This window comes from Barbus barbus, assembly GCF_936440315.1.
Source record: "Barbus barbus genome assembly, chromosome: 15".
Lineage (NCBI taxonomy): Eukaryota > Metazoa > Chordata > Actinopteri > Cypriniformes > Cyprinidae > Barbus > Barbus barbus.
In genome coordinates, this window is record NC_136743.1 from 23,767,825 (window position 1) to 23,781,987 (window position 14,163).

Consider the following 14,163-nt stretch of genomic DNA (forward strand, 5'->3'; position numbering starts at 1 on the left):
CCAGAGCCTGGTCCGGTCGAGGAACCCCCTCTCCCTCTAATCATAGACGAAGGCGCCATCTACAGGGTTCAAGAGATCCTACATTCCCGGCGCCGTGGTGGCAGGTTGGAGTACCTTGTCGATTGGGAAGGCTATGGCCCCGAGGAGCGCTCTTGGGTACCCAGAGAGGATGTTCTCGACCCAACTCTTCTTTCGGATTTCCATGCCGCTCACCCGGAGCTTCCAGCCCCACGAGGTCGGGGTAGGCCACCACGACGCCGGGGTCGGCCCTCAGGAGCAGGCCGTGGAGAGGGGGGTACTGTAACAGCACGGCCAGGCTCTCCCATCACTCAACTCCCACGATCTGCCTCACCTGACTTCTAATCACGCACACCTGCACCTCGTCATCACCCTCATCACGGACACTTCATAAGCACTCAACCCAGTCACCGCAGTTGTCCGATCTCGTTGCTACCTTACGGACTCTACTCGGAAGACCTCCAGTTGATGTGTATAACCTCTGATTACCTACCTTGAGTACTAACCTCCTGTTCTCCGTCCCGTCCTCTTCTCTGTCTTCAGACCTGTCTGTGTGTGATCAACAATTCTGAGATCTGACTCCTCTCCGGCCACGTACCACCCGCCTGCAAAGCAAGAAGACACTATTAGCACTGTCATCCGACACCCGCAAGAACCACTATAAAGAAGCTACTCACCTCGTCTCACGATCACCCGCACCCAAGTCCTGTAAATAAAATCACTGTTATTGCACCTACCCTTGAGTCCGTCTGCATCTGTGACAAACATATCGATAAAACCAACTGGAGTTGACATTGGATATGCCCACGGATACACTGTGGGACCTGGACTGGACGAATTGGATGACTTTGACCTGGACGACGTTGTGTAAACCCTTCCTGAATAACAATGGAGTGGTAGGGAAGGGGTGCCATTTAATTTTTTATAATTTTTTATTTTAACCTTTCGTAGAAATATTAGAGAATTTGGAAAGTGTAGGGAGACAGGTAGGGGTATTATGTATTTTCCTTTGGCATATGCCCCTTCCTGAAGTCCTTCACTCCTTATATCATTTATCTTTAAATTATTAATTTACTAACCTTAAGTATGTAATGTGTGATTAATGAAAGAAAAGGGGACGATAAGAGTCTTAAGCAGGTCATTGTCCATGTTATGAGACACTGCAACCGGAAAAAGGGCATGATAAAGAAAGATTATGTATTTTTCTCTATATTTAGTTCATTATATACTAACATTTCATTTATTACTATAACGATGATTGCTTTATACACTGGGAAATGTCATCAGAAAGAAAGAAGGAAAGAAAGGATCGACGAGCGCCAGATAGCGCTCTAGGCTACCGGAAATGCCTAGAGTTCATCTGGCTACATGGGACAAACCAGCGTTTTATGTTTAATTAGATGTGTTAATTAATCATTCATATATTTTACATAACCATGATACCCATGGGCAAGGCTAGAACATTTTGTGCACACGCTTACATACACAATGATGATTGAATTATTGACCCCCAAAGAGTGCATAGATAGGAAGACAGATTCTTTTACTCTTCTCTAGTCAAGGGTGAGGAGAGATGTTTGGGTCTGGCTTCCTCTGGAGTGCAGTATCATAAAGAAACCAATTGGTAAGAGGGAATGAAGGACCATTATTGGTTCATAGAAAGAATAGAAGGATGGGTGGACTCATGTAATTGCACTCTAGGTGGAGGATTTGATGGTGAGACTTAGTAAAGTCTCATAGGGGGGAATATATTGTGTAATTCAGTAGTAAAATACAGAAATGTTATTATCTTATTAATATTACTGAAAAGAGAATGTAATATCAAAGTATTGAATAATGGGTTAAAGTAGCATAGACTGTGGGTTCATCGTGAGTTCACATGGTAGTTCATTGTGAGTTTACATGATGCCAGGTGCAGACACCAAGGGAAGGCCACCAGACATCAAAGAGGATGAAATGGCCTCCAGACAAGGGGAGGCCATATATTTTAAAAAGGGAGATTCAGCAATATTCCACCATTAGATAACGGATCAAAAGGCGTGCAAAATATTGGTGGCGAGCCAAAAAAGATATGGCAAGTAAAAAATAGAAAGAACCAAGGTCGATACATTGGTAGAGTGTATAAAATGGAGCATCTGAACAAACAAAGACCAGAGAGACAGTGGATGTGGCGGCTTCTCTCTCGGCTTTGTTACTTTGTAATAAAGTCTTCCTTTGACACCTGAAACTCTGCTGTTTGAGCCTTTCTGACTGCACTGACTGCGATCCAGACCAGCAACAACCGCGGCGGGCCACAACAGAACCTTGAGCCTAAACGTCTGAGTCAGATTAACTTCAGGCACCACAAGGCAGAACAGCAATACAATGTTAACTGTAGGGTTGTAGCCAGTCAACCACTCCCAAATACACCACATCATGTGTCACACAAGGACTTCAGAGACAGTGTGGACAAATCCACTCTCCAACCACTTTTTGTCCTGAAGAACACATTATTAGGGAAGTGTTATAATGCCTCACCATCAGCAGAACAACCTAGCACTAGTTACAGTGCAGTTGATGACACGATTCTTCAGCCACATCAGATACACAATAATGAGCTTAGCTGTAACCCATGCAAGGCATTCTACCAGGCCTATGTTGAAGTTAGTGATGCCCAAGCAGCTCAATTAGAATTAGAAACCAGAGAGCAAAGTGCCTCTGATTTGTGGCACAATTGTAGAAAAATTAGACTTACAGCAAGTTCTGCAAAAAAGGTTCCCGTCCATGCATTGACTTCCATAGTAGGAAAAAAAAAATACTATGGAAGTCAATGGTTCCAGTTAACTGTTTGGTTACTGACATTCCTCAAAATATCTTCCTTTGTGTTCAGCAGAAGAAAGAAATTCATACAGGTTTGAAACAACTAGAGGGTGAGTAAACGATGACAGAATTTTCATTTTAAAGTGAACTATCCCTTTAAGGTAATGTATATGTATGTTTAATGTATGCCGTAGTTTGAAGTTGTTTTTGCATTTTGTGTTTTCTTTAAAAACAATGTAATATGGCACTAAAAATGTTTAGTTTTTGAGCGATATTGTAAGCAATAAAAATGTTGCTATTTCCGAAAATTAAACTAGCAGATTACTAAATCGATAGCTGCAGCCCTAATTTCGATTAAGATCCTCCCTCAGATTAACAAGAGCAGCACACACTCTTAGAATCTTGTCAATTTTAGGAGCCATAGTGATCGGAACAACCTGGGACAGTACTTTGTAAACTTTCAAACGCCGAATTGCTCTTTCAACATGAATTCTCACATGTGCAATTCGTCTAGTACTTGTCACCTGTTCCTCTGTTAGCTGTCCACGCTTTTTTGTGAAAGAAGGCATTACCAACTTCACCTTTCTCTCAAACAACAAGTCTTTTATGGTAAAGCCTCTATCTGCCATGACCTCATCTCCAGGCATTAAGTAGTCCAATATGCCTGAATCCATAGTGATAAATTTGTCACTGCATCGCCCTCCATATGCTGAAGAAATGAACATAATTAGTCCACATGGGGCAACAGCTACCAGGTATTTCACAGTGTTATGTGAATAATAATGGCTGTATGTTTCTCCTCTGGAATCAAGGTTTTTGGGTTTCTGTAAAAGGCTCTCACTGCAGTCTATAACACATGTTGTACCTGGAAAATTCCTCTTGAAGGCTGCAGGCATGGTTGCCTGAATAGTTTCTCTTGGAAGCCATGGAATTAGAGGTTGGAAAACTTCCTCCAGTTTGTCGATCCAATATGAGATTATCTTGCTAGCCATGCTCAGTGATACATGAAACTGTCTGCTTAGATCACCTATTACACGGTTTGTTTTTAATTTCATAAGTGTCATGAGAACTTGATCTCGAACAGGCATTGTAAATGAATTACTGGCATGTCCTTCCAGTGATGATACAAGAATGTCGAATGTTTCTAGATTCAGACCAGTGTAGAGCAAAGCATCCGCATTACTTTGAAGCAAAAAGTAGGCAATGTTATCACACTGAGTCATCTTATCCTGCACATCTTTTCTGCTGGCTGCCTTGCAGTAATCATGATCTTTTCGGGCAGGGTCCTCCCACTGTGTATGGACTGAGTGGAACTGTTGGTGAATGGGAGTTGCAAAACTTGAGTTGCTGATCTGGTCTGAAGCAGTTGAGGACTGGCCCGCTGAGCAGTCTGACCAAAACAAAAGTATTGCCAAAGTTACACAGTAGTAAAGTAAACACTAGAAGTACATGTCATAATTGAACAGTAAATGTATGTTTTGTATTAATTATCTAAAACTGAAAAGGTAACTAGCAAATAAAGCTCGCAAATAATTGTAGTGGCTTACAAGTAGGCTATAATATTTGCCTTTTGAAATGTAGTGGAGTAGAAGTAAGTATAGGGACGATCTGATAATGAGTGAAACACATGACGAATGAAACAGCAAATTTCTCTGAGCTCATACAATATATTTGCAGCCCAAAATGACATAACCAGTATTTATATAATTTGCTGCATAAAACATGGAATAACTGTAAAGCTACAGTTTAACTTACTGCCTTCGATGTCTTCATTGCTGCTGCTAGCCGTTTCCGATGCATTTAGCCGGACTAGCTTTCTCCTCGTCTTCGGAGGTGGTCGGTCGTAGCCCAGATAAAGCTCCGGATCAGGATGCAGTTCGGTTGGCTTTTTTTTTTAAGAAATGAAAAGAGCAAACATACACTTTCTTTGGAGGGTGTTTTAGTTTCAAAGCTGCAAGCCACGCTGTTTTGCGTTCCTCATTCCGTGGCATGGAGTGCAAAGCATAGGGCGATGGACACGGACAATTTCTTCGAAGTTGTTGATGTTCGAAGCAAGACGTTTCCGACAAAATATTACATTTTCTTGAATTGTTATGGCAGCCAACAACGGCACAAGTTGAACCTGAGCTCATGTTAACAACATTTAAACACAAATTATTCTGATATCATGGCACTATCAACTTAGTTTGTTATCAAGTTTGAACGCTAGCAACTTAGCACGTAGAGGTTAGCCACTGAACAGGAAACACAATACCGGAAAGCGGAAGTAGGTCATCGCCCATTGGTTGCTGGAGAAACGGGTGGATAGAGAGTTGGACTTGTAACCTGAAGGTTTTGGGTTTGAGTCTCAGGTCTGACAGGGATTGTAGGTGGGGGAGTGAATAACCAACACTCTCTCCACCCTCAATACCACGACTGAGGTGAGACCCTTGAGCAAGGCACCAAACTGCTCCCTGGGTTCCGCAGCATTGGCTGCTTACTGCTCTGAGTGTATGTTCACTACTGTGTGTACACTTGGATGGGTTAAATGCAGAGCACAAATTCCGAGTATGGGTCACCATACTTGGCTACACACCACTTCCCTTTGATCAATTACAATTTTGTTATCAGATTTTTGCAGTAATTGTTTTGGTTGAGTCTTTCCCGCCTTAAGGCCTTTCCACACTGAGCGCGATGCGAAAAAGCGAGGCGAATGTTGCTTTCACACCAAGCGTGAAACGAATGTTCGCCTTCTGCTAATTCACATCTGCACGCTAGGTGGCGCCAACTAGCAATGCATTTTTTCCTCATGTAGCGTATGTATCTCGTGTGGCTTACATCGTCCACTATACAGCATTAAAATAAGCACATGTGTTTCTTCATCAGAAACACAAAATATCCATAAAACTTACAAGAATACATCTGAAATAATAAGAGGTACAATTAGAATCAAGCTACATTGAAAATATATGTAATTATTAACGTTTTTGCTCAAAACCCACTTTAAATCATCATCGAGTGCTTGTTATAACTTCCGATTGTGATCTAAAATGGATTTTGATTCTATATCAGGCAGACATGGACTCTTTGTATGCTTTATAATGGACTGATCGAGCCTGCTTGTCATGTGTCATAAACATCCTTTATTGTTAAAAAAAAATAATTTCTCTTTTTTTATATATATATACGGAAGGGCAAGAGATATGATTACATGATTGACAGGTCTAGAGTGAACGAGCTCTGACTCATAAACGCTCGCGCTCGTGGAAGAAAATAGACGGTGCTCTCCAGATCACATAATTCAGTGAATAATTAATAGAAATGTTGTCCTGTATAAAGAACATGTGAGAATAATCTGTTCTTAAATACCAACAATAACAAGAACTCAGCATTCACTCTTCTCTTTTGTGGAAAAAGTCCTCTACTTCGGTGTTTTTACGCTCATGCTCAATACAGTCTTCTGAGCTTTTAGCACCACCGCGTTGACCTTTTAGGTAACAGCAGTTGCTTTGGCCACGTGATGCAATGATAAAATCTTATTGGACGGCCCGTGTTTTCACTTTGCGAAACTGAAAAGATTCTACTAAAAAAAAAACGTTTGTATTTTCGGTGCGCGAATATTCGCGGTCTATGTGGAAGCATCCTTAGGAAGCTGTTGTTTTATTCCAGCACGTTATCGCGTCCAAAATGCGTTTCGCATTTTCGAGCTCAGTGTGGAAAGGCCTTTATGTTGCTCATGGTCTCTCACATTTGATGATGGAGACCAAGGGTTTTTAATGGAAGGAAGAAGAAGTTCATGTGTGAAATGTTATTTCCTCTCTCCTGGGCAATCCTTGGCCTTGTGACTTCTTTCACCATAATTGTGACAATGATTGGCAGCAGTTTTCCACTGGTATGATACCCCTTGATGGTCTCCTGGAGATGGCATGCTCTGGCAGTCTTCTCAACAGTTGTAACCTCCTCTGCTTTTCCCAGTCCATTGACCTCGGCCCTGGCCTTTAATGCCTGGCCTGCTGCTGGACTCCATAGTTTGCATAGTTTGTGCCTCCCAGCTGATGCAAGTCAGTCTTACATCACCTCTTTCAGCTGTTTTATGTTATGGACTGCTCCTCAGTTAGGATGCATGAGGTATACCAACCTCATTCTTGCAATCATCCTATTCCAAGTGGCCTGTCATCCTGGAATAATATCAGTTCCCTCTGCACCTGCATCAGCTTTCATTCTTACAGTGCTTGGGTTGAAAGCATCATCTTCAGCTCCAAGTTCCTCAGTCCATTTCAAAATGAGCTTGTTGCTGAAGATAGCTGTACAGTCCAGTCTTTGCCTGTGGGTCTGTATGTAGCATCGATGTTCTCCACTGCTCTGATAAACTGCTTCACCGAGTCTGGAAGCACAAGCAGCCACATTTCAGAGTTTCTCTATGTTCCAAGGTCGCTCCACCCTGATGTGCCTTCCTTCTCCAGGAAACTGTAGCATTGTCAGGTTGAGAGCTTCTTGATTTCCCACTTTGGACTTGGATCTTGTTGTTATTTTCCTCCTCAGGGTCTCTGACCGTGATGGTTTTTTTTTGTCTGAAAGTGAACGTGTTTATTTATTATTATTATTTTTGCATGTAGAAACACTGTCATCAGGTTTATTCTTTTTCTCATCCTGAATTGGGTTCACTTTCTCAGCTGCAGTTGTCTGGGTTGTTTGATTGGTCAGGAGTCTGTAGAGAGGAGGGCAATGGCTTGTGCATGCCATATCTTCATCTTCCTGTTTCTGCTTTGTGGTTTGCACAGCATTAAGAGCTGCAGATTCTGTTGGTAGGTTTTTCCATTGTTTCTGTTGCTCTGCCTCTCTCTCCCACTTGTTGAACAGTGTCCAGTCTATCCACTTCTGTTTCTTTGAAGGCAACTGCTCCAACTGCTTTCTGGTATCTTCTAGAATTGAAACAGTCAGAGAACCACAAGAATCAACAGGGTCCCCTCAATTCCGGGACAGCGTCTGGTTTATCACAGCAATTCCCCATTTTTTTAAGTAATTCTTTAAGGAAAAGAAAATTGAAAGATAGTATATATTGGGGGCGACTGGGGAGTGTTGTAACACGGGGTTAGTTGAAACACTGTCAGTTTGACAAGTCAGAAAGGAGCTGTGGTGATGTTATACACTCCATTCACATTTTTAATGTTACAGGACAAGTGGCTTGTGAATGTGAGCAACATTGTAGATTTTATGACAAATAAACTGAACAGGAAGGAAAGTAATTTTTTCATTAAGATAATTTTTTTATCTAGCAATCATTGTGTTGTAGATAAAAATTATTTGACTTACATAACCTAAAGTAGCTGTTTCTCTAGTTTAATTTGCTACTGTGCATTCAAGCTAACTTAAAACCCACATGCTAAAACAGTTAGCTATATTATGGCTGCTTGGGTGGGGATAGTTGTAACAGTTCATTACAAATGTTCCAACCAACTCCTTATGATGATTCCAATGAGTCCAGTTGTCCAATCACATCCTCTACTGAGGCACAGTCAGTGAGGTTTTCTGTTGCACGTCACAGGATTTATGTAAAATGTGTTTCCATCATAGTTTATGCACATATTATCTTCTTAGTGGATAAAAACACTATCCGCCTCAAATGAGCACATATAAGTTTTTTTGTGCACATGTTTAGAATTTATGTGCATCTTGACATTTCCATCCAACTTTTTATGTGATATTCCAAAATTCACATAAAAATAGGTAGATGGCAACATAGCTAGTGACTGCATACAGTACACGCACGCGCACATGCACACGCACGCACACACGCACGCACGCACGCACACACACACACACACACACACACACACACACACACACACACACACACACACTCTCACACAAACAGCAATTGTTTTTGTTCTAAATTTAAAGTCCTAAGAGGAATACAGTGTAATGTTTTTGTCACTTTAAATGGTTCACTTTATTCAAAACTGATTATTCTTTGTTCTTCAATCAAGTTTTTGCATAATTTGGAAGTGTGGGTCTTATTTCAGCAAATAGCTTCACTCTGTTACATCTACCCCCAGCCTGTGTTGCAACTCACCCCAGTAGTGGGGTAGGTTGTAACAACGGAACTCCTTGTATTTGACATTAACTCACATAATCTGTGATTATGCAGTACAACACGTCCAAGTGAATTTTATTTGTAGTAGACAAATGTGGCAACCAAGTTTGAGAGATCTAGCACAAACAACCACTGAGTTATATAATATTAATTATATGAATATAAATATAGACAAGTAAATACATGTAAATATTTTCAAAATATATACTGTATGTGTGTGTATTTATATATACATAATAAATGTACACAGAACACACACATATATTATGCAAACAAAAACTTTTTTGCTCAGTGTTCTCCTGATGGTGGGCTTATGAATATTAACATTAGACAATGTGAGAAAGGCCTGAGGTCCTGAGAAAAAGAGTTGATGTTGCAAAAGTTCCCAGGGTAACTTCTAAGCAGCTAAAGGCCTTTCTCACATTGTCTAATGTTAATATTTATGAACCCACCATCAGGAGAACACTGAGCAACCATGGCGTGCATGGCAGAGTTGCAAGGAAAAAGCCACTGTTCTCCAAAAAGAGAATTGCTTGGTAAAGACAATTTGGACAAGCCAGAGGACTATTGGAGAAAGGTTTAATGGATGGATGAAACCAAAACAGAACTTATTGGTTTAAATGAGAAGCTATTATTAAAACTTTACCTTCAGTTACTGCAGCAAAGGAGGGTCACGCCAGATACTGAAAGCAAAGATTCACATACTTTTGCAACATACAGATATGTAACACTGGATAATTTTTCTCAATAAATAAATGACAAAGACTTTTTTTCCCTCACTTGTTTGATTCGATTCTCTTTGTCTACTTTCAGGACTTATATGAAAATCTGATGATGTTTTGAGTCATATTTATGCAGAAATAGAGAAAATTCTAAAGGGTTCACAAACTTTCAAGCAGCACTGTATATCCTGTAGATGAATGCAAGCTGCCATTAAAACCAAAAGAAGAAGAAGAGAGCACGCGAGACAGATAGACCCTGCGTCCCAATGTGCATACTATCCACTCTATATGCCGTAAATAGTGTTGAAAATTACTAATAGAATTTAGGATGGATAGTATTCACACTGGGACGCGCAGAGAGAGAGAGAGAGAGAGAGAGAGAGAGAGAGAGAGAGAGAGAGAGAGAGAGAGAGAGAGAGAGAGAGAGAGAGAGAGAGAGAGAGAGAGCATCCGGGGATTTCAGTTGACTCCGCCCACATTCCGCTGACCCTCAGCAGCGCTGTAAATATGGCGGAGGTAAGAAGGAAATTCTCATTATTTTCCAAAAATAAATAACCGTTTATTTGCAATTTACGGAAAAATATATTTGATAACGTACTTGAATGTTACATTGCGTTGTATATATTTCTTATTGAGTTATGCCGTGTTTTTGGTAGAAGGACACGTTGAATTCTTTGAAATTTATTTCTCCAAAGTTAATAGCAGTTAGCTTGTCTCCAGTTAGCCTGCTACTCTATTATAACCATACTGAAATACATTACCATATATTAATTAACTCTAATATATTTACATAAAAACAGACGACTGTACTGATTATTTGCGCTAAATCCTGAATTTATAGAATTTTTTGACTTTGTATTTTTACTTAATTTGTACTTGAAAGAGTGTTCTTAATCAATGCTAGGCAAAGTCTTAGCAACACATCAGCCTAAACTTCCAAAGTCTCTCTCTCTCTCTCTCTCTCTCTCAATTCAATTCAATTCAATTCAATTCAAATGAGCTTTATTGGCATGACTTGCACAGTAACTTATTGCCAAAGCATTGTTCATTACATGAATAAGGAACAAATGATTATATAATACATAAACAAAACAAGAATAGATCTGTAAAATAATTAAGTAAATAAGTTCATGTATACTCCCCTCACCCCCTTTTTTTCCACAAACAAGAAAAATATTTAAGACATTGTTAAAAAAAAAAATCTTGCTTCAGTTTTGTCTACTGGCTGGCAGTCTTAGTTTGTGACAGGCTGATACATATCTTGCTGCTGTTGTGATCATTTTGGAATTTTCCCCTAAAATGTGACTTAATTTTTCTGCATTTGGTAATGCCACAAAGTTTGGTTTAATGTGTTGGAATTTGGGGAACTATGCAGCTCTAATGTTGTGATAGTAATCACAGTGCAGTAAGAAATGTTCCTCTGTTTCCACCTCTTTCTGTGAGCACAGTGAACAGTCTCTGTTCTTGTGGCTGCCATCTTTGTCTGTGCCGTCCTCTCTCTATAGCCAGACATTGATCAATCAGTCTGTATTTTGTTAGTGTCTTTATTAATTTGTGATCTTTTACATAGCTCAGGTATTCTGCTAGTTTGTAGTCTCTCTTCAGGTGTAAATACAGTTCCATCTTCTTTTGTATTTTAGTGGCATCTTTCCAATAAGCAGTGTAATTTTGTTTTTATAACTGTGTGATTTGGTTGGGCCGGATTGTGCTGTGCTACTTTGGGTGTAGTTTGAGTAACAGCTGTAAAAACGGTGCTCTTCTGCAGGTTCTGCTCCTGCCACTGCAGGGCTTCAGCCTGGTAAGAGTTCGGATCACTGCATTTCAGGTACTGCACTGTTAAAAAAAATGTTTTTTCAAAAAGTTGTTTCAACTTAAAATTATTTGTTACCCCCGCTGACTTATTTTTTTTTGGTTTAGTCAACTTGAAATTGTAAGATATTCAATGTTAATTTAAGGGACAACTGGAATATTTTAGTTGAATAAACTAAAAATTTTAAGTCAGCGGGGTAACAAATTATTTTAAGATGAAACAACAAGTTTATTTTTATTTTTTTTTACAGTGATTACAGCAGTTAGCTACAGCACCCAAATTCGGCATTCAAGGAGTGCAGATTTTTGCCCCAAACACAATTAAATATTTTACTTTTGTGAAACTTTGCTTGTTTTACTCTGGTTGAGTCTGCAGTGCTGCTTGATGACACACAATATTTCATAAATAGGCTTCTTACACTGTAAAAAGTGATAAGTTGACTTAACTTAAAAAACAAATTGAGGAAACCCGTTGCCTTAAAATTATTAAGTAATTAATAATATAAAAGTATAAGTTAAGTGAATTGTCAATTGTCACTTGAATTTTTTAAATTATTATTTACTTAATAATTTTAAGGCAATGGGTTTCCTCAATTTTTTCAGTTAAGTCAGCATCACTTTTTACAGTGTTCAGAACTCTCTTTTGAATATGAATTAATAATGGGTATTGTCCTAATTCAGCTCTGCATCAGTTGTTTGTGCTCTGTTAACTTTTAAGATGTTTTTACAAATTTGGGTATGCATAATTTCAATTTCTTCTTTTTCTCATTTAGAGATACTGTAAAGCTGATATAAAGCCACCCAGCTTTATATCAAGCTGATGTAAAGCTGCTTTGACACAATTTGCATTGTTAAAAGCGCTATACAAATAATATTGACTTGACTTGACTAGAGAAATCTTGGGTTTTTAGAGGTCCCCATATCTCACTGCCATATAGTGCAATTGGTTTGATTTGATTTCATACTGAATTGTATTTTTGATCATGTAGAAGACTCTCAGTGTGTTTGCTTTCAATTTATTCAGAGCCAGATTGAAGTTTCCTGTTGAGCTGATTTTTAGTCCCAGATAGGTGTATTCATGGGTGTCTCTCTCATATTGAATAATTTCAATATGTGCTTTATTGGCATGAAAATTGTTGCACCGATTGTTCGGCAGCTGAAATTATTCGGCCGAAAATAGCAAAAAAAAAAAAAAAAAGCTCTTTCGGTGGTCGGCCAAATAGGCAAAAAGACAATGAATTGTACCAAAACAATGACGTGATGCGATCAAATAGAGGCATGCACTAATGCAGCAAATATGACGGGAGTGTGGAAGCATTTAAAACTGTCCGAGAAAAAATCATTACAAACACCGACAGCGAGAGATTTAGTACTGCATCACATGCCACAGAAGAGGAAGGGGTGGTTGTTGCTGGTTACTGTATGATGATTAAAATTGCGAAATGGCCTTAAACAATTAAATACACTGCAGAACATTATATTTTGGGGTCAATCATTTTTAGATGTTTCCAAAATTTGATGGCTCGTTTCTCAGTATGCATTAGTAGAGGGTATTGGCCTAATTCTGCCCTGCATGCGTTGTTCGTAGTGCTCCTCTGTACTCTGAGGATACTCTTACAGAATTCAGCATGCAGGGCTTCAATTGGATTTTTGTCCCATTTTTCAAATTCGTGATTTAGGAGAGGACCCCACACTTCACTGCCATATAATGCAATAGGTTCTGTGACTGATTGGAATATTTTGAGCAAGATTCTAATTGGTATTTCAATTTGGATAGATTTTGATGCCATAAAAGGCCCTTCTTGCTTTCTCTTTCAGTTCATTCACAGCCAAATTAAGCTTACCAGTTGCACTTATTTTCAGCCCGAGGTAGGCTATGTGCAGTTTGTGGCATATTCAGTTTTGGTCATATCAAGGGTATGTCTCTTTCCCTGACATCTTGATGTTTTCTGGAATGTTTGTTTAGTTTTGTTAGAATTAATAGTCAGGGCCCAGGTCTGACAGAACTTGTGCAGGATGTCTACACTGTAAAAAATTTCAAGCGGTTTCAACTAATTGTTATTTAGTAACTAGTACCACAGAAATTTTACGTTCAGTCAATTTCTGACTTCTAAGTGTTATCTGAATTATTTTTTAGTTGGCTCAACCTTTAGTGAACTAGTTTTATATTCCATTCAACTAAAATGTTTTAATTGGTCTGACATTTAGAAGACTACAGCAATTTATGTCAATTAAAATTTAACCGTTTACTCCACGTGTTTTATATGTTACCTCAACTAAGATTTATTATTTGGGCATCATAAGAAATTGCTGGGGAACTACATAAACATATATTTTTATAGTTTAACAAAATTATTAAATGGTGTTTATCAGTCACTAAAAACACACTTTACAACACACAATAGCCTTTATTTAATAACAATCTCCATTGATAACATTTTTCTTACAAACTAAACATACAGGAATGAAGAAAAGTCACCTACATCTTGGGTGGCCTGAGGGTCAGTAAATTTTCATTTTTGTGTGAACTATCCCTTTAAAGCTCCAGTTGACAAACATTACATCTGTAATACAACTGCAAAATTCAGTTTAAACTTTGTTTAATGAACTAAGAAAAAACTAAACAAGCTAAACAAAATGTTAGCAAACAAACATTTACAAATATTATTACTGTTCACAATTGCATCTTTAAAATGAGGCAGAAGTAAAAAAAAACAAACAAATTAACCAGTTATAGTACAT

The 14,163-nt window shown here is 38.9% G+C and overlaps 1 protein-coding gene and 1 long non-coding RNA gene across 3 annotated transcripts in view; both read left to right on the forward strand.

The window, feature by feature from the left end:
• Positions 1-14,163, forward strand: part of LOC306881630 — a 494,310-nt gene that overhangs the window by 301,222 nt on the left and 178,925 nt on the right. The window lies entirely within an intron of this gene.
• Positions 10,090-14,163, forward strand: part of LOC306881625 (mesoderm induction early response protein 1-like) — a 152,949-nt gene continuing 148,875 nt past the window's right edge. For both annotated transcript variants that reach the window (XM_079435795.1, XM_079435796.1), the window contains exon 1: positions 10,090-10,128. In XM_079435795.1, coding sequence (XP_079291921.1) covers positions 10,120-10,128 — 9 coding nt within the window. In that variant the 5' untranslated portion in view covers positions 10,090-10,119. The remainder of the gene's footprint in view (positions 10,129-14,163) is intronic.